Source organism: Salvelinus alpinus, chromosome 7, assembly GCF_045679555.1.
Source record: "Salvelinus alpinus chromosome 7, SLU_Salpinus.1, whole genome shotgun sequence".
NCBI classification, from domain to species: Eukaryota; Metazoa; Chordata; class Actinopteri; order Salmoniformes; family Salmonidae; genus Salvelinus; species Salvelinus alpinus.
In genome coordinates this window covers 39,186,833-39,207,326 of record NC_092092.1, presented here as the reverse complement: position 1 = coordinate 39,207,326, position 20,494 = coordinate 39,186,833, and the positions used below count along the sequence as shown (strand labels likewise).

The 20,494-nt window shown below is 40.9% G+C and overlaps 3 protein-coding genes, 2 long non-coding RNA genes and 1 pseudogene across 12 annotated transcripts in view; 4 read left to right on the top strand and 2 right to left on the bottom strand.

Moving 5' to 3' along the window:
- The window catches only part of LOC139580985 (vesicle transport through interaction with t-SNAREs homolog 1A-like), a 170,193-nt gene extending 168,213 nt beyond the window's left edge, over positions 1–1,980 (bottom strand). For 3 of the 5 annotated variants that reach the window (XM_071410215.1, XM_071410219.1, XM_071410218.1), the window contains exon 1: positions 1,773–1,978. In XM_071410215.1, the coding sequence (XP_071266316.1) occupies positions 1,773–1,866 (94 nt within the window). In that variant the 5' untranslated portion in view covers positions 1,867–1,978. Of the gene's footprint in view, positions 1–1,772 lie in introns of all 5 variants that reach the window. The other 2 variants (XM_071410217.1, XM_071410216.1) reach the window with 2 other exon arrangements.
- The window catches only part of LOC139580992 (uncharacterized), a 587,892-nt gene that overhangs the window by 360,940 nt on the left and 206,458 nt on the right, over positions 1–20,494 (top strand). The gene's annotated exons all lie outside the window — the stretch shown is intronic.
- On the top strand, positions 3,482–7,716 carry LOC139580248 (RNA-binding protein with serine-rich domain 1-like; annotated as a pseudogene).
- On the bottom strand, positions 7,980–8,962 carry cox19 (cytochrome c oxidase assembly factor COX19). Its single transcript, XM_071410214.1, has 3 exons — positions 8,707–8,962; positions 8,349–8,460; positions 7,980–8,213 (listed from the first exon to the last, which is right to left on the bottom strand). Exons 1-3 carry the CDS (start codon positions 8,786–8,788, stop codon positions 8,123–8,125), a joined length of 285 nt encoding a protein of 94 aa, XP_071266315.1. The 5' UTR covers positions 8,789–8,962; the 3' UTR covers positions 7,980–8,122.
- Positions 10,906–20,494, top strand: part of LOC139580982 (arf-GAP with dual PH domain-containing protein 1-like) — a 39,782-nt gene continuing 30,193 nt past the window's right edge. For 2 of the 4 annotated variants that reach the window (XM_071410211.1, XM_071410210.1), the window contains exon 1: positions 10,906–11,140. In XM_071410211.1, coding sequence (XP_071266312.1) covers positions 11,056–11,140 — 85 coding nt within the window. In that variant the 5' untranslated portion in view covers positions 10,906–11,055. Of the gene's footprint in view, positions 11,141–19,378; positions 19,565–20,494 lie in introns of those variants that run through there. The other 2 variants (XM_071410212.1, XM_071410209.1) reach the window with 2 other exon arrangements.
- On the top strand, positions 13,692–15,142 carry LOC139580983 (uncharacterized). Its single transcript, XR_011676130.1, has 3 exons — positions 13,692–13,780; positions 14,615–14,674; positions 14,992–15,142. It is a non-coding gene; the product is annotated as an uncharacterized lncRNA (long non-coding RNA).

Below are 20,494 nucleotides of genomic sequence, written 5' to 3'. Positions count from 1 at the left end.
ACGGACATGTCAAAGCCCATTCAATTAATTCTATGTGTGCTTCTGCTGCATTGGGGGGAATGGGGGGGGGGGCTCGTTTGCTTGTTTCAGCAAGGAGCAACAAAGTTTAATCACGTTGTTGAAGGTCCACGTTCGGGCAGAAACGGACTCAACTGCATGAATGACAGGCCGTCCCGTCTTCAGTCAGCTGTTTGTACCACACCAAAAAATAAAATCTAACTTTTTGGGGAAAACATTTCAACAGTTTTTATTTTCATGACGGTCTTCATCTAAACTATCATTACCCGGTTATACAGTAATTGTGCCAGCCCTAGCATTGATACCAAATGTTCTCTTAGACCCATTCCCCCTCAGTTTTGAGTCGCCCTCGCTTTTCTTGTAAGGAAGGGTGCAAATCACTGGCAGAGGACAAGCAGTCTAGCGAGGTGTACATGCAGTCTAGCAGTCTAGCGAGATGCCTTTGGAATAATTAGACATCCTCTGAAGAATAGTCTAATCAGCTATCTGCAACAGAAGACAATTGTTCACTCACAAGGAGACTTAAGCTAGGCCTAGGCTAGGCCTACATCATGTTTATCTGTTTAACTACAGTGAGCATTGACAATTTGTGCTCAAAATAAAGAACTGCAGCAGGTCATCTGATGCAGCACTCTATCAAACCCCTTCTTGGTCAAATAGGCCTGAATCGCACAGTCTCCTCTGAACAGGCCTGATGTTGAGATATGTGTTACTTGAACTCTGAAGCATTTATTTGGGCTGCAATTTCTGAGGCTGGTAACTCTAATGAACTTATCCTCTGCAGCAGAGGTTCCTTCCTTTCCTGTGGCAGTCCTCACGAGAGCCAGTTTCATCATAGCGCTTGTTGGTTTTTGCAACTGCACTTTGAAAGTTCTTGAAATGTTCCGCATTGACTGACCTTCATGTCTTAAAGTAATGATGGACTGTCGTTTCTCTTTTCTTTATTTGAGCTGTGGTTGCCCTAATATGGACTTGGTATTTTACCAAATAGGGCTATCTTCTGTATACCAACACTACCTTGTCACAAGCCAACTGATTGTCTCAAATGCATTAAGGAAAGAAATTCCACAAATAAACTTAACAAGCAACACCTGTTAATTGAAAAGCATTCCTGGTGACTACATCATGAAGCTGGTTGAGAGAATGCCAAGAGTGTGAAAAGCTGTCATCAAGGCAAAGGGTGGCTACTCCGAAGAATCTCAAATATATTTTGATTTGTTTAACACTTTCGTGGTTACTAAATGTGTAATTTCATAGTTAGTGGGTCTTCACTATTATTTATTCTACAATGTAGAAAATAGTAAAAAAATAAAGAAAAACCCTGGAATGAGTAGGTGTGTACAAACTTTTGACTGGTACTGTAGGTCCTGACCATTCAGATGCTGTGCTGACAAGTACAACGTAGTTTAATGTTAAAGTTTAGATATGTTCCTGAAGGGAACCTTGAATTCTGGTGCAATTGAATCCTGGTGCAATGTCCATAGGTTGTCCTGCTTTTAGGATTGGCAGTTACTAGGATAGTTAGCAAGCTAGCTGGTTAGGTAACGTCCTTATTTCACTAACACAAAGTGAATATGATGAATATAATGACATTTGCGTAAAATACGTGTCATGTGAAACTAACTAGCTCGCTGCATCATTAATTTGTTGACATTATAGCAAAGATATGTAAACTAAACCCTGTCTGAGATGACAGCTTGAAAGCTAGCTAGCTACTATAGTCAAGCCAGTAAATAGAGCTTAACGTGGCTTACCTCCACCTAATTTGGGAATCCTTCCAATTTTGTTTGTTATTTCTGCTGTCAGGGTTCCAAAGTCCTGTTCGTAGGCTTCAAAGTCTGAAGACATTTTGACGTTTGAGTGTAAAAGAGGTGTCTTCTTGGCTGAAAGTTAGCTGAAGATGAAGCAAAACAACGCTTTCTGCGAATGCAAGCCGTCACTTCCGTGTTGGGTTACAACACATTTTACCCGGTAAGAAAACAGCAATTGTTAATTCATTGGTTCTTCCAATGTGAACTGTCAAAACTTTCTCTCTGCGGGGATAGAAAAAAACAGTTGTATTTAGAAATTAAAGACATCGTATTAGCTACAGTTTATGAATTAAACATTTATTTATAGCTTTATCACATTGAAATAGAAGAAACCATTTGTTTTTAAGAGAACATAGCACATTTATAAAGAATGTTGCTACAATTTTAAATAGACATACACATTTATAATCTTTACTAATCCCACATTTTGTTTAAAAAATATAAAATGATGTGTTACACATTATCCATACCTACCCAAATAATGTCCTATTCCAATAAGCAGCACCAGAGGGAGCTGTGCGTCTTGTGAAATACCACGTCCCCTCAGTTTTTCTACGTCATCTCTCTGCGACTTGTATCTGCAACCACCACGAACGATGTAAAGTTGCCTTTTTAAGCTACTTCAATCATTTAATTAACGAATATATATTATGTTGTTGTTATAGGGAACGCAGTTTGACTCGAGTGTATATTTCACCTATCTGTGTTGAATTAGCTAAATAGAATGTAGCTAGCTAAAACTAGCTGTATGGGCAGGTCAGCATTGAAAAACACGTCTTGTGATATAAATACATAAAATTAGTGTAAATTAGCTGGCTAACATTTTTCGGTAAACTTTCCAAATGTCGACTTAATAAAATACGCTAGACAGGGTGGGATCTTTTTGTGTCGGTAAAATTCATTTTGCGACAAATGTAGGTGGAAACGGATTTATGCGCAAATATTGATGTAATAACTTTTATATCGAAGTAAACTTGGCACGCGATGACATGCTGTGTGGTCCTCCCACGGCATTAGTTTTTTTCTGCAGGGGGAGATTATGTGCACGAGCACAAATAACCACATCTGTAATTTAATTCCCGTCCGAATTGACCATGTCAGTCATTTTAGAGGCAAGTGTGCTGTTTAGCTCACAGCTGCAGGCTTGGGCATTTAGGATTTATTCTATTGCGGATCGCTAAAATAATGATTATGATTACACTTCCTCAATTCAAATATTATGGCAACACTATACCAAAGATGGTTTAAAAATGTGGGAGCCAAGATCGAGTTATCAGTGTAGCCTGTTTTCACATGGACATGTTGAAATATCTTCAGGCATAGAATAAAAACATCCAGTCTTCCGTCATAAAAAAACGAATTTCGTCCAAATCACCTCACAAAATATCAGATATTCTGGAGTAATAATTACATAACCAACTTTCTCTCTCTAGTTTGTTCTTGATGCTCCATGACAATAAATATTGAGGATCTTTGCTTGGCTGCTGTTGACAAATACAAATAATCTTATCATTTAGGCCAGGGGTCTCCAACATGGTTCCTGGAGAGAGCTAACCTCCTGTAAGTTTTCGCTCCAACCCCAGTTGTAACTCACCTTATCAACCAGTTAAAAACGAGATCATTTGTATTTGTCAATCGGCAGCCAAGCATCGATGATCATGTCAGCAGAATAAGACCCTCAATATATATTGGAAAGGAGCATCAGCTTGCACTTTCACCACCCTCTGAATTTCATCATCATTTATGTCATCTGAAGCCTAGTAAAATGCATGCTTTCCCTGACTAGATGTAGTGGGAGGACCACACAGCATGTCATCGCGTGACTTCAAGTGGTTATTATATCAATATTTATGCATAAAAGCGTTTCCACCTACATTTCTCGCATAATTCATTTTAACAACACAAAAAGAGCCCACTTGTATAGCGTGTTTTGTCGACATTTGGAAAGTTTACTGAAAAATCTGCTTCCATCAGGCCTGTCTTGACATTTTTTTTATCCAATGTACTTTACTCACATAAAAAGGTTGGATGTAAGCCTGGTTAGTGACAAATCATTATTCTACTATCAATCTACAGGGCGCTTTCTCCAGTCCGGAGAAAGGAGCATATGGAAGACGAGGCCAAAGAGCGAGTGAAGGAGAAATAGGGTCCCGCAAAGGAAGGAGCTGACAGGGGCAGGGAGAAGGAGAAAGGACGCAAAGGACGTAGCTCCACTGGTAGCAGCAGGTTAGACACAATTTGAGTGACCGCTCCTTTCCCATCTCTCAGCCATCTCTGCTGAATCAGACCACTTATCTCAGCAGTCACTGCTTTCTGATCTGTCCCCACAGTAAGCCCCTCTCCCTGTCAGAACGTAACTCTGGCTCCAGTAGCAGCTCTGGCTCTCAGTTCTTCCAGCGGCTCCAGTTCCTCCTCTGCCTCCAGCCGCTCCAGGTCTTCCAGCTCCCAATCCTCCAGCTCCTCAGGGTCACCCAACCTCATTCGCCGCCACAACAACAACCACCAACGCTCACAGTCCAAGTATGTGTGACCCGTAAAGCAGTGGTCCAGCCCTTAGTTAAAGTCCGTGCAGGCTAAATACTTTCAATTCACCTAATGGTTTAACATTCAAGAACTTCATTAGTTGAATTCGGTATGTTAGTGCTGGGCTGTCAAAAAAAAACTGCATGCTCCTTAACTCTGCAGGACCAGGGTCGGTGATCACGCCGAAAAACTAATCCAAAGACTGAAGGAGAGGGATCGTTGAGCTTGGAAGTGTGACATTTTTGGGGGAGTGGAGGAATAAAGAGTAAGAGCTCTTCCATTTGTCCTGTAGATCCAAGTTATCAGTGAAAAAGGATGACAAGGAGAGGCGTAGGAGGAGCCCCAGCCCCCGACCCACCAAGGTGTACCTGGGCCGCCTCACCAGAAACGTAATCAAGGTGAGTAAAAATGACTGCTCAGTCTCTATGTGTATGTGCACATCAATGGGAATCAATATAGACTATTTGATTGCATTTTTAGTGTCAAGCTGCAGACTGTATGTTGAAGGCATTGGTTTGTGGGAGTAGGGAGCAATATCTCTGAGGTTGGGTTTTGACTAAAGTCTCTTCTCTTTTCAGCGACATCCAGGAGATCTTCGGCACATATGGCAAGATCAAAATGATTGACATGCCTGTGGACAGGCTCCACCCACACCTGTCGAAAGGTTACGCCTATGTGGAGTTTGAGACGGTCGTTGAGGCCGAGAAGGGTCTCAAACACATGGAGGTTGGTGGAGACCAATGGTTCTGAGTCTACATGCAGTTAGCATCTATAGTTTGAATACTCTGTTGGACTCTCTGTCCATAACCTATCCTCAGAGTTTTTACTGTAATCAAACAATTAGAACATCATCAAAAACAATCTGGTTTCCTCCATACTGTTATTTTTCATCTGTGATGTCTGCAGGTCAGATTGATGGACAGGTGATCATAGCCACTGCCGTGCTGGCTCTCCCCTCACAGGATGCCTCCACAACCCCCTATGTGGCGACGCACCCCATCCCGCATAAGGAGAAGGTCAGTCTCCTATAGTGTTAATGTCTTTGCCTGTGTGGAGTTCTGTCAGTCACTAATGACGTTTCACAGTACATTTCTGTATTTACATACAGTACCAGTCAAAAGTTTGGACACACCTACTCAATAAAGGGTTTTTCTTTATTTTTACTAATTTCTACATTGTAGAATAATAGTGAAGACATTAAAACTATGAAATAACACATATGGAAACATGTAGTAACCAAAAAAAATTGTTAAACAAATCAAAATATATTTTAGATCCTTCAAAGTAGCCACCCTTTGCCTTGATGACAGCTTTGCACACTCTTGGCATTCTCTCAACCAGCTTAAACTGGAATGCTTTTCCAACAGTCTTGAAGGAGTTCCCACATATGCTGAGCACTTGTTAGCTGCTTTTCCTTCACTCTGCGGTCCAACTCATCCCTAACCATCTCAATTGGGTTGAGGTCGGTTGATTGTGGAGGCCAGGTCATCTGATGCAGCACTCCATCACTCTCCTTGGTCAAATTGCCCTTACACAGCCTGGAGGTGTGTTGGGTCATTGTCCTGTTGAAAAACAAATTATAGTCCCACTATGCGCAAACCAGATAGGATGGCGTATCACTGCAGAATTCTAAATAAATCAGACTGTGTCACCAGCAAAGCACCTCCTCCTCCATGCTTCACGGTGGGAACTACACTTGCAGAGATCATCCGTTTACTTACTCTGCGTCTCACAAAAACACGGAGGTTGGAACCAAAAACTCATCAAACCAAAGGACAGATTTCCACCGGTCTAATGTCCATTGCTCGTGTTTCTTGGTCTCTTGGTTGTGTTTCTTGGTCTCTTCTTATTGGTTACCATTAGTAGTGGTTTCTTTGCAGCAATTCTACCATGAAGGCATGATTCACGCAGTCTCCTCTGAACAGTTGATGTTGAGATGTCTGTTACTTGAACTCTGAAGCATTTATTTTGGCTGCAATTTCTGAGGCTGGTAACTGTAATGAACTTATCCTCTGCAGCAGAGGTAACTCTGGGTCTTCCTTTCCTGTGGCGTTTCTCATGAGAGACAGTTTCATCATAGCGCTTGATGGTTTTTGCGACTACACTTGAAGAAACTTCCAAAGTTCTTGAAATTTTCCGCATTGACTCACCTTCATGTCTTAAAGTAATAATGGACTGTCATTTCTTTGCTTATTTGAGCTGTTCTTGCCATAATATGGACTTGGGTCTTTTACCAGGTAGGGCTATATTCTGTATACCATCCCTACCTTGTCACAACAACTGATTAACTTTTAACAAGGCCCACCTGTTAATTGAAAAATTCCAGGTGACTACCTCATGAAGCTGGTTAAGAGAATGCCAAGAGTGTGCAAAGCTGTCAAGGCAAAGGGTGGCTACTTTGAAGAATCTCAAATATATTTTGGGGGGGGGTTATTACATGATTCTATGTGTTTCATAGTTTGTCTTCACTATTATTCTACAATGTAGAAAATAGTAAAAAATAAAGAAATCCTTAAAATGAGTAGGTGTTCAAACTTTTGACTGGTACTGTATGTATTTTCCCCCCTATTTATTATTGTAAGAAAATCCGGAGTCTTACATCTGTATCCTGTAATTAGATTGATATTTTTTTATAGATTTCTCTCTTGTGCATCCCTGATTTACAGAATTAATGGCAGTTGACCATGTATCCCCTCAAGTGTGAAGATAGACCATTTGTCATTCCCCTGGCAAATAAGTCTCCTGACCTTTTGTTTTCATCCCCCTCTGTGCCTCTTAAGGTCTCGGTCACCACGGAGACGCTCTCTGGTTCGCCGCAGAACTCGTCCGCAACCGGGGGAGCGCAAGCGCCACCGCTCACGCGCCAGCTTGAACTCCTCCAGGTAGAGCTGCCTGGAACCCCTGACCTCACAGCTCCTCTCCTCCCTCATTTCCCCTTTCTTCACTGGAAAAGTTTGTATCAAAAGTTCTACCCAGCTTCCTATCCTTGTGTCCTTCCCTCTACATTCACTGATCTCACAGGAAAAAAACATGACTATTGAGACAGCCTTTCTCTCACCATAGTATATTGTATTGGTCTATAAGTATAATAACAGTTGCTAGAATCAGAGGCAAGCTAGCACTGTCAAGAGGAGTGAAATGAACCCCCTCCCTCTCAAGCCATTGTGATTTGTCCTAAAGAGCTGAATGGTGGTTGACAGAATTCTAATTTTTGTGGAACTTTTATAGTTTTGTTTTGTACATAGATTGAGTGTTTTTTGTTTTCAAATGCAACTATTAAACTGTTTTTAGTTTGAGGCCAGCTTGACATGTGCTGCCTGATTTTTATTTGTCTTGACAATAAAATTAATGAGTCTTGGAACAATTTATGACTGGTTTCCGTCAGACTCATTCACACCATACTACAACATTCCATAGTACCTTGAGTGGTTAGTAAGGCATTTTGATGAAGTGTAGCAAAGCATGTATTCAAACGTTTCCTTATTCATAATGCATACTCGTAGGCTAGCTAGACTGAGGGAAGATCTTGTGTGTACCATGTGGACACAAGTTTGAAACATACCACTTTGAGAACTGAGAAGCCACCTCAAATAATTTGTCAAGATTCCAACTCAAAACAAAGCACGGTTAATTTACCAAAAAATATTTATATACACACAACGCTTGAAACACTGCCCCCAATATATTACATTGTAATTGTATATACAAGACGTGGAAGAGAGACACTATCACACAAGCATGACAGCATCCATCTGTGTAGGAAGGAAAGTTTAGGGTTTAGCCTCCTTGTTCTCCGGGCTGGGTTTGTCCATCAGGTCTTTGAACCCTAGCTTCTCCAGAGGTTCCTTGGCCATCAGCTGACTTAAATAGCAGAGAATAGTTTCACATTGGTGATCAGAGCAGTCATGTTCTAGACAATGGGGTGTGTATATACCTAGTCATCTCATTCTCAACAGGAAAGAAGTAGCAGCTAAAGGAACAGTAGTCAATACTCACTTATCCATCCGGCACTCAAGGTAGTCTTTGGACTGTAGTCGACACATGGAGTTATCATAGCGGTTGTCTTTCAAGCACTTCATGAATTTCTCTTTGAATGCTTTACACTCTCCTGCAATGACAAACAGCAAAGAGATGCAACGGTGCATTGCCTTTCAAACACTAAACAACTACAGGGAAAGCAAAAGCAGCTTAACTGTCACTCATTCCAGTATGTCTGTCATTTCACAGATCTCATACATCGGAGGTCAAACATCTCTTCCCTATACAGCTGGAAACTACAGGAGCTGCGCACGTCACAGCTATTGCTGGAACTAACGAGTCAGTTACTCAACAAGGAGTGGTTTATTTTTCTTACCGAAATGATCCAGAGGGAAGGATCCTTTGTCTGGAGCACGGGGCCGAAAAGACTTACTGCTAAAGTTCATAGCGGTCGACATGATTGCTTTTTGTAAGAGACGTATCAAAAATAAAAACACAAGACCGTCGCGATTATTTCAAGCAATAGCGCAGTTCAGTCGCAGCACAGTTATGACGTAGGCAAACGGGCTGAGCTAGACGTGAATAATCAACCGATAGATAACATCGATTACGTTTTCGACCATAGAGATCCTACTCAATTACTTGAGGGGCTAAGTCATAAACCTTCAAAGTTCCAGAATGGAGGGAAACTCCAGCCATATTGGTCAGGTGTGTTCGTAAATGTAATTTTGAAATTTTGAGTGTTCAAGTGTGCTCTGGGCATTTGTAAAATCAGAGCATTGTCACATTGGCCATTTGTAAATTCTGCGAGTTTCACTCTGAGCACACACTGGACGCTCTGACTGAGGAGTATGGTTGATCCAAGTTCTGACCTCACAATGTCAGTCAAGCACCCAAGCAAACTGGCTAATCTTGGCTAGCTACTTCCAGGCACAAATGAGAGAACACCTCACTCTGACCATTTTACTCACCCTTGCAGAGCTGGTTAGGCTTTTTATGTTATCCCGATCGTTGGTGACTGTAACTGTGCCGCTGGCAACAATTTAATTACTTTTTTTTGCCGAAGTTTATCAACACGGGTGTTGAGCGTTCGTATATTCAGCAGTTATTCTGCGCTCTGGCACACTTGACGAGAGTGCTCTGAAATCGGAGCAGATGGCCAGAGTGAATTTACGAACGCACCCCAAACAAGTCTAATTGGAATGAATGTCAGTAAAAGCATAATCCTGTTTTGATTTATGCAGGAAAATAAAAGTAAGGCATGTGAGGCAACCTAAAATATTGTCATATAATTATAAATACAGGTTTTATACCACTTTTCTGTATAAATAGCCTCTAAAATATATGTAAACAGACCATACATGTGTCTATTTTTTATTTATTGGAAAGCTATTATTATTATTATTATTATATGATACAATACCAGTACTTGTCGCATTTACAACTTGTCTAAGTCCTATCATCAACTGATTTCCGCCAGTTGATGGCTGTGGACTGCATTGTTTAAATGGAATGTTGGCATTTTGCCAGTTAATTAGAAATATTAATGGAATCATTCCTCTAAAACCGTTGGCTAGTAAGCAAACAAACAAGCAGATGTATTCTTCAAAATCATTATTTTACACAATGGGTGAGTTCGAAAATTCAATCCGGAGTGCCAGAGTGCTATGGACGTTCGTAAATTCAGAGCGTTGTCAGATTGTCCGTTCATAAATGGAGAGCGTTTCGCTCTCGGAGCGTTCAGAGCACACACTGGACGCTCTGGCTGAGAAGTAGGGTTGATCCAAGCGTTCTGACCAACGGCAATCAAGCACCCAAGCTAACTGGCTAAAGTTGGCTAGCTTTCTAGCTACTTCCAGATACAAATGAGATAATACCTCACTGACAATTTTACTTGCCCTAGCAGAGTTGGTTATGCTGTTTTCATGTTATCCAGAGCGTTGGTGACTGGAACTGTGCTGCTGGCAACAATTTAATTAGGCCGACGTTTACTTGCACCGGCCATATTCAACTGGTGTTGACCATTCGTAAATTCATCAGTTATTCTTCACTCTACGAACGCACCCAATTTCTTATCACAGCACTGGCAAACCATGGTTGACCAACTCCCTGACCAAAATGTCTGACCTTTAGCCCATAATTAGAGTGTTAAACACCTTCTAGTATTCCAATTTCTAAATCGATGTTTTCGACAATCTAACTTTTAAAGGGACAGAAGTAAGTGGAATTAAAGGCAACTACAAATACATAATATTTGCCAGTAAAATGTATGGACAGTGCACAGTTTATTTTGTACAAATAATAACAATAAAATAGTCCTTATAAAAACTTTCACAATATGTTGGGTGTCAGAAAGAAAGAAAAAATTAGGCTACACAGGTAGTAAAAAAACAAGTAATGATCATCATACCACTGGAGGTCTCACTGCGACTGCAGACACATGAGTTGGAGGAGAAGGAGGGGATGACACAGACTTCAGATAATGCAGTCAGCAAGACTTCGTAATAGAGCTGTAGTTTACAAGAGAGAGACTTGTCAAACCTTCAAATCATCTCATCCAAGCGGATTTCTAATAGGCTTTTCATTGGCTTTTTTTGTTCAAAACCAGGAGCATTTTTTTTCAGCATTTCGAGTAGCCTACAAGGTCACAATTGTATTTTTTGCTTTATCCCAGTAAACGTGCTTTGTATTGAAGTCTTTCGGGTTGGGTGGAGATCAAACGGCGATGGAGTCGGAGAGGAATAAACGTCTCTTGCAAGATGTCCTGGCCAGACCTGGAAACGATGTATGTGCAGACTGCGGCAATGCAGGTAGGAAACGAACGGTTGATAAAATAGAAGCGCCAAATCGTTTATGGTCCCTAAACATGCATGTGTGCGACGCGCGAGGTGTCATAGCCTAGTGTAGAATGCACCTGCCAGTTAACCTTAAATAGCCTATACTGTTTTATTTTATTGTCGTTGTGACAGCTTGTCAGTGCTATTCCTATCTGCGATTCAACCAAGAATTGTCTTTTGACATTGTTCTGGAATGTCAAAATACAATTATTGGTTAAATCGCATTCCCTATCTAATGAATGTCTCTATTTTATGCAATGACATTATTTCTAGTGCACTTTAAAGTCAATAGTTGTGGAAACAGGAGATAATGTGAATTGCTTTTGAGACACACCTTATAGCCTTAGAGGCAGTGGTAAAGCATTGGCAGCCATCGCCTACTGAGGAGCATTGCTGGACTATGGACCTTGTAGGGCTGTAGGGTATAGGGAAAACTGGCAAATGTATTGAGACATGCAGACCTTGTAAAACATTATTTATTTTTTTAAAGATTCCTATACTTTCCTGAATACCTTCCATCATGTATGCCATTGTCTGTCACTCGAACCCACACTGTCATTCTGACAGACAAGAAAATTAGTGGTTAAACCAGTGGCGCCAGTTCAGCTAAACTTAGGGTATGGCAAAACTCCAAAATTATACTTGGAGAACAACAAAAACAAACAAAAAATTGCCCAGCCACTGCTCAACCTCATAATAAATTGACTGATTTACATGTGGAATGGCGTGTACCAGTACAGTGCAACATGAAATATATGCATAATAAACGCCATCAATCCACAGGCCCGACTTCAAATGCCGACATCAATGTGGAAGTAACCAGTGCATAAAACAGCTGACCGCGAATGCAAACTATGCTATACAAATCATACACATGCATTGAAATAAAAAGGCATAGGCCTACATCGAAGGACACACTTAGGCCTTCAATCAACAAGAACGCATGAAGACAAAACAACCCACAGGGCAAAAAGTGGTTCAATCAACGTCTACATAATTTGAACCCCAAAAATATATATGTGATGACGTCATTTGCAAAAAGTAATCAATGTCATGGAATGTTATATTTCTTTCACCCAAGTCTTCACCTAAATCCAATGACAGGGTGACGTTGAATTCATGTTAGTTGACAACTCAACCAAATGTAAATCAAAACTAGATGTTGAATTGACTTCTGTGCCAGGTGGGAAACTCCACCAAAGAACGACCAAAATCACAAAATACAAAAGGAAAATCTAAACATGTCTTTTTAAGGTAGCAAAGGCCCCTTTACTATGGGGCACCAAAGCTGCCTTAATTAGAATAAAATACACACATAAATAGATACATGAATATATTAATAAATACAAATGCACATATAAATAAATAGGTAAATAAACACACACATAAAACAAATACATTGATTAATAATTGCACACATGAATAGATACATAATTTAAATAATGAATCCCACTTTCTTTCAGTTTATTCATTCATATTATTTCTGTATTTACTTTTTTATTTATTCCTCCAGTATGACATGGGGGGGGGGGGGTCAAGCAAACGTATATGGGTGATATTGATTGGTTGATCAATACCGCTGCATGTTGATCTATTATATTTGTCACTTTTTGGGGGGAAATTGGAAATCTATTATATGCTGCTGTTCTGCACACGCACCATAAAAACACTCAAAAAGAACAAGTGGAACATTGTCCTTGCTTGACGTAGAAACAGGTGAACAGTTTTGGAACACTGAGCCATTGACTACCTGCCTGCACCAGGTGGCTGTGTTAGGAGTGGATTGCTTTTGACAGTAACAGTATGCTGACCAGAACGGACACGTCGTGTGCGCGAGCGTCGCAAAATAAATTTTGAAATCCATGTTATTCAACTATTGCACCCACACTGCTTGCGAGCATCTGCGATGCCAAGGGCTAAAATAGAAGTCATTCCTATTTCTGACGCAGATCACGCTGAAAGTCCTGCCTCTCCTATCTCCTCATTGGTTTATAGAAGCAGGTACCCACGTGCCATCTCCTCATTGGTTATATCCACGTGGGTGATTGAAAGATGAATTGTTTTGCCGGTAGTCGTGGTAATTAATACAATGAAAGTTTAGATGCGATCACCATATAAGTTCAACGATGAAAAAGCCTGGAAGGAGGAGAGATGACTAGAAACGATTCGGTTGGCCGTTTTATGTGTGGATTCATTTGTCGGAGTAGAGGACCTTGTGCAGTTCAGGTAAAATAACAACTCAATGTTTATATCCCAGGACAAATTAGCTAGCAACAGCAAGCTAGTTAAATAGGACCAATTAGCTAGCAAGTGCAAGCTAACTAGCTAAATTGCCATACATGTTTAATGCTTTTTGACCTGTCCCCAAATTAATGTCATTGGTTCAGAGTTTGTTTTGATATTTTAACCTGCGTGTCGTGATCGCGTTTGGTGTGGGAGGGGGGGGCAAAATACATTTATGCACGATAGCGCACGCGCACAGCCGGTTTGGGTTCCGTGTAAGTACTACAGCCATATAGGTTTGAACCTAGAGGAAGACCAAGAGACGGGAGTAGGCAAGAAGGAATCGACCGGGATGAGCGAGAGGAATGTCCAGTTGGCCAGAAAAGCATGGTAAGATAACGTTACTGAGTATCAAGCTAGCTTGGCTACAACTGATAAAGTCAAGTTGGTTAGCTAGCTGCGTTTTACAGCCAGACTCAGTTTTACACTTAGCTAGCTAGCTAATGAACTAACTGTAAGTATCATAAACCATTATCTAGCTATGGTAGATCAAATATTTGTCAGATATAAAGCAAGCAGGATTGTGGCATGTCAAAAGCAAAGCATGTTGGCTAGCTCACATGAACTATATCACTTATTAAGCAATACTTCATTAATAAGCTAGCAGCTAGCTAACTACAGTCAAATGGGGAGCATGTTGTCATAATGGAATAAATCACCTATGTGAAGCTAGCCACAATACGGATGAGCCACAATAATTGAATTTGCTGTTCCCCATAGTAATTGTTAGTGAGATGAGACATTGTGCCATAAAATATAAATAATATCTTAGCGAGCTATAAATTCACATGTATGCCATGTAATTTGTCATAGCTGTTATCACAAAATGGCATGCAAACTTTTAATCAGATATTGTCATTTATGAATGTGAAATAGGCAAAGTCAGGGGCGCAACTTTGGTTTTAGATGTGGGGAGACATCCATTTTTTATCCAGTCAGATAAACACTCGAAACAGCCTACACGACCGCTCGAAGGCGTCCGCATGGTCCTCAAGCACACCGTTGCCTCGTTTTGTATCACATTCCAATGATAAAACTGGAGGGCACAAAAATTCAATTTCAGAATGTCCCCCCCCTGTCCCCAGTGAAAGTTGCGCCCCTGAGCAAAGTGGCAAATTAATTGGTAAAAAAAAAGGTACCATTTTCTTTTGTTAATCTCTGCAGGTTTGTCATCTGATTTCTTGGAGCCTGAGCAGGAGACTCTGGGCCAATGGGAGATCAGGGGTGAGGGCTCTCTCTTTCTAGCACTCACAACCTCTATTGATCTCTCTCCAGGTGCTACAGAGACAGAATCGTCTAAGGCCTTCTGACCAACAGCCTCTCCAGAGCACAGAGAAGCTAAACTAAACTCATAATAGTATACATGATGTGCTATGTAATCCTCCTTCGCTGTGGCAGTCTGCCTGTGTGATGACATAGCATATTATCCAAAGCCACTGGTTGGATTGGATTTTTTGTACTCACGCCAAAACTCATGCTCTGTCCTCCCTGTCTCCCAGACTTTTATCAAAACTAACATGTGTCCGTCCCCCTATCCCCAGGTGAGTCTGCTGGGCTATGGAACTCTAGAGCAGCACATCAAAAGACCTGCCACCCTGTTGTTGTCAGCTATGTGAAGGATGCAACTATCAAGGCTTTCAAAGGCCACATTTTTGGGGATGACCAAATGCAATAAAGTTTTGTATAAACTCATACATTTTGTTACATTATAATACAAATACTTTTTCATAGAATGTTTGTCATTAACTTTTACTACTTCCCGTGGTAACAAACACAACACTTGGAGCTTACGATTCAAAATGTCTAAAGTGAATGCTAAATAGATTTGTATTCATGTATATTAGACATAACGGGTGTTTCAACTAAAATATACTGTATATCTTGTGGCTGTGAGAGAGCGAGAGAGACTGTTGCTGTACTCCCAGGTAAGGCTTTTGGTTCCGGTACCACTGAAGGCCACAATCTTCAGTCAGGCAGCTTGAAGATGTGTCCTCATCCAGGCCCATGTCACAGCATGCAGTGTTCTGATAGGGAGATGACAATAAATGCATTATGTACCTTCCATCACTGTCTCTAGCCTGGTCCCAGACCTGTTGTTTAACCCTTCAGAGTACACTGGCACACATACGTCACTTCCTGTTGAACGAGGGAGAGCGAGGTTTGTTGTTTTGAAAGTGTATTGGAAAGTTTCTTAGTAGCTAGCTAACTTTTTAGTTTGGATCCCACAACGCAGTTGGCATCAGTTGCTGGGACAGGCTAGTCTCCAGTGATCCTGCTGACCAAGGCCGGGTCTGAGGAGCTATTTGGAGTAGCAGCTAGCTAGCTGCCTATCAAGCTAGCGGGGTTTTCGTGAGGGCTTGAACGCAACCCCGTGACGCAGTTAGCCATTGTGGATGGGACCGCTGTTTGTCTCGGCTTTGTGGCTGTCGAGATCCCTGCTCTTAGTTGTTTTCAATCTTCCCTGTGACCTGCCCTGTCTGGAACTGCAAGGAGTAACAGCGTAACCTACGTTGCTACCTACCATGACAAAGACCAAAGATGGCGGGAGTACCGTTGAGGAGAGTAGTGTCTCTGAATCACACGTGAAGGATCTTTTAAACTAACAAAAAGAGTTCTACAAGCAGTTGTTACAACAAGAAAATAGCTTCAAGTGTTTTGTCCAAATACTGGTGGATCCAACTACTAAAATAATGGACGACCTCACCAGAGGGGTCCAGGACCTGAAGAACAGTTTGCAGTTCTCCCAAGGTCAGCTCGATGAGTTGAAACAGGAGAATGGAAAGATGACAAATCTGTAAGTCATTGAGAGAGGACATTAGTTCTGTGTGTGAATCCATGATAGCAATGACGGATAAATCAGACTCGAGGGACAATCAAGGCGAAACATGGTTGTGGACAGAATTGCAGAATCTCCACATGAGACCTGGACGGAGTCTGAGGACAAAGTGAGGGAAATGATCTCTGAGAAATTGAAGATGGACCACAGGAAGATTGAGGTGGAGCGCGCCCACAGGACTGGAAAACCCACCACCGGTCCAGGTGACAGGCAGATAGCGGTCAAGTTCCTGAGGTTCAAGGACAAGGTAGCTGTTCTGGAAAGAGCCAAGAACTTAAGAGGAACAGATATCTTCCTCAACGAGGACTATCCTGAAGCTGTGCGCCAGAAGAGGAAATAGCTTTTCCCAGCCATGAAAGCTGCCGGAGCACGTGGGGACATTGCTTACATCCACTATGACAGGTGCTTTGTCCACCCTCCCTCCTAGAAGCCTGGAAGGGATGAGAGAGCCAAGCCTATTGGTTCATAGCTTCAACTCCGCAGCACACAACATTTAATTAATGGACTGCTGAATGTACTGTTTATTTTTTTTATCTTGCTTTGTTTGCTCTTTTCCATATTATGTCTCTCTAATAAGCTACCCAGGGATGGGCTGAAAATAGCCCACATTAATATGTAGCCTTAGAAATAAGGTTCCTTGAAATCAATAACTTGCTAACGTCAGATATTCATATTAGCATTTTTTATTTTATTAATTAAATAACGCATTTGATGATACAGCAGTAGTAATACAAGGGTAACACATCTGTAGAAGAGACAGAAATGCTTATAGGGAGGTGTTGCTGTGTTATATATATACACAAGTACACACACACACATTTGAAGTCGGAAGTTTACATACACCTTAGCCAAATACATTTAAACTACGTTTTTCACAATTCCTGACATTTAATCCTAGTAAAAAATTCCCTGTTTTAGGTCAGTTAGGATCACCACTTTATTTTATTTATTCTTTGTCAGTGGGCAAACGTACAAAATCAGCAGGGGATCAAATACTTTTCCCCCTCACTGTAAACAGAGGTCTAATTTCTTGGGGACCTGAATATTGATTGGTTTCTCATCAAGTAGGCTGCTCAAGAGGAAGCTTCTCACTGTAACCAGTGCCTGTAATCTGGTTCAGGTTATTAAATCAAACTAACAGGGTGTTTACAGTACAAACTACACGGACAAGATCATCCACATGATTCGATCACATTTTAACTAATACTGTAGAACTTTGTTTTAAAGCTGTATCGCACCCATTTGTTGCTGTGGATGATGTTACACATATTTGTTGGTCTGATGTGATTAATAAGGAGCATCCAGACGCTGCACTTGGTGAATTTATGAAATTGCTTCTTCCAATTATTGATAAACATGCACCTGTTAAGAAACGGACTGTTAGAACTGTTAAGGCTCCATGGATTGATGAGGAATTGTAAAACTATATGGTTGAAAGAGATGGGGCAAAGGGAATGGCTAATAAGTCTGGCTGTACATCTGCCTGGCTGACTTAATGCAAATTGAGAAATTAACTGACTAAACTAACAAAAAGAAGAAGCTGTATTATGAAGCCAAGATGCCCTTAAAGAGGTGCAGTCTGTTTTGGAATGGGAGGCCAGTAATAAACTGGTCCTGAACATCTCTAAAACTAAGAGCATTGTATTTGGTACAAATCATTCCCTAAGTTCTAGACCTCAGCTGAATCTGGTATTGAATAGTGTGGCTGTTGAACAAGTTGAGGAGACTAAATTACTTGGTGTTACCTTAGATTGTAAACTGTCATGGTCAAAACATATATATATTCAATGGTTGTAAAGATGGGGAGAGGTCTGTCCGTAATAAAAAGAGAATCTGCTTTTTTGACACCACACTCCAAAAAGCAAGTACTTCAAGCTCTAGTTTTGTCTTATCTTGATTATTGTCCAGTTGTGTGGTCGAGTGCTGCAAGGAAAATACATCTTGCTCTTCATTGTAATCAGAGGGCTGATATAAATACTATGCATTCCAGTCTCTCTTGGCTAAGAGTTGAGGAGAGACTGACCGCATCACTTCTTTTCACAAGAAACATTAATGTGTTGAAAATCCCAAATTGTTTGCATAGTCAACTTACACAAAGCTCTGACACACACAACACACACACTTAGCCCATCAGACATACCACCAGGGGTCTTTTCACAGTCCCCTAATCGAGAACAAATTCAAGAAAGTGTACAGTATTATATAGAGCCATTATTGAATGGAACCATTTTCCATCTCATATTGCTCAAATAAACAGCTAAACTGGTTTTAAAAAACAGATAAAGCAACACCTCACAGGACAACGCCTCGCCCCTATTTGACCTAGATAGTTCATGTATATGTATTTATATGTAGGCTACGTGTGCCTTTAAAAAAATGTATGTATGTCGTTCTGTCCTTAAGCTGTTTTTGTCTATTAATGTTCTGTATTATGTCATGTTTCATGTTTTGTGTGGACCCCAGGAAGAGTAGCTTCTGCTTTTGCAACAGCTAATGGGGATCCTAATAAAAATACCAAAGCCATGTTAGCGTTTACTGCCCGTGTTGCTGAACAATTCAACCCTTTTGTTAGTGTCATTGATATATGGAAATTCATATACAACATTCATACGCATTGACCAATTCCTCTAGGGAAGGGGAAGGCAACCCTGGTCCTGTTCATATACAATATTCATACGCATTGACTAATTCCTCTAGGGAAGGGGAAGGCAACCCTGGTCCTGTTCATATACAATATTCATACGCATTGACTAATTCCTCTAGGGAAGGGGAAGGCAACCCTGGTCCTGTTCATATACAATATTCATACGCATTGACTAATTCCTCTAGGGAAGGCAACCCTGGTCCTGGAGTGCCGCAGGCACTTCATGGTTTTGATTTAACCGACCTGGAAGACCAGGTGTGTTGAATTTAGGCAGTCACTGATCAGTTAGCTCAGTTGGTCAGAGCTGCATTCAGGACATTTAAAATGTAATAGAATGTTTAATTGAACTGAAACGGTGCTGTACTGAGCGACACGTTGAAAAATGGGAAGGGGTTGGGGGTACAAAATGCACCACTGCCCTGTAAATACTTCACTCATTGCTTCAAGCCACACCCACCCGAACGGAGCAAACGTATCTCCAAGTCTGATCAAGAACATACAAGAATGTTTTGGGAAAGTGAACTGAACGCACCCCTGCTGTGGTGCCTAGTTGAAACAGAATCCTGCAGTACTCCTAGAACCAGGTTGCCTACCACTGCTCTAGGATCCTGTGGTGAAAGGACTGCTGTGCAAGGTATTTCTTCCAAGGCCCATATTCACAAAGCGTCTCAGCATAGGGATGGTGATCTAGGATAACCTCCCCCATGTCAATGTAATTGTACTCGGTGTGTATGCAAAACTTATCCTAAAATCAGTACTACTCTGAGATTCTCTGAATATGCATGCTGGCCTGTCAGCAATGCCACTCCACCTGAAATGCAACTACAACAGGAATAAGAATGAGCTTAGTCAGTCAGTAACTTAGCTAACTAGCTAATGAAACACTAATGTAAATGTGCACAAGCTTCTTAAAAACAGCCTATTTGCAGTAACATTAGGAGTGGATTGTCTTGTCAACTTTGTCACAAAGGCATCAATAAACCGGCAGGGGAACAAAGTAGTTTGACCAAAACTTTCAAATACACAGTAACTAGCTAGTCTTTAAAATATAGCTACCAATTATATAGCTAGTTGTTTTTTTCCTAGAAACCTAGCTGGAGTCCACAGCTAACTAGCTAAATTGAACTCTGTTGGTGGAGGTAAACTAATGTTAGCTAGCTTCTCCCCCAGCAGTTTCAAGATAGCTGGCTAGTTAATGACGGCATTTTTATCAACTTTATCAATAAGATGAGTAGTTAGCATATATATTCATTCACATATGTGTCCCTTGTAGCAGCTAGCTGACCCAAGTTTTCGATGCCTACCTCCACACAGAAAAACCGGTAATCTGGATTTGCGTCATTCTTCTTCTTTGAGGTTTTATTGGCAGACTACATCCCAAAAGGTGTATTGCTGCCAACTACTGGTTGGGGATCTCTAAAAACAGAGATCATTTAAAAAAAGAATGAAAAAATATATTATTTAAAAATATATACAGTGAGGGAAAAAAGTATTTGATCCCCTGCTGATTTTGTACGTTTGCCCACTGACAAAGAAATGATCAGTCTATAATTTTAATGGTAGG

What these genes read in the sequence shown, in the direction of transcription:
- cox19 (XM_071410214.1), bottom strand. Translation starts at nt 8,788, where the DNA reads ATGTCGACCGCTATGAACTTTAGCAGTAAGTCTTTTCGGCCCCGTGCT. An exon ending in CTTCCCTCTGGATCATTTCG is followed by an intron (nt 8,461 to 8,706) that starts GTAAGAAAAATA and finishes TTGTCATTGCAG; the next exon opens with GAGAGTGTAAAGCATTCAAA. An exon ending in CTTGAGTGCCGGATGGATAA is followed by an intron (nt 8,214 to 8,348) that starts GTGAGTATTGAC and finishes CTGCTATTTAAG; the next exon opens with TCAGCTGATGGCCAAGGAAC.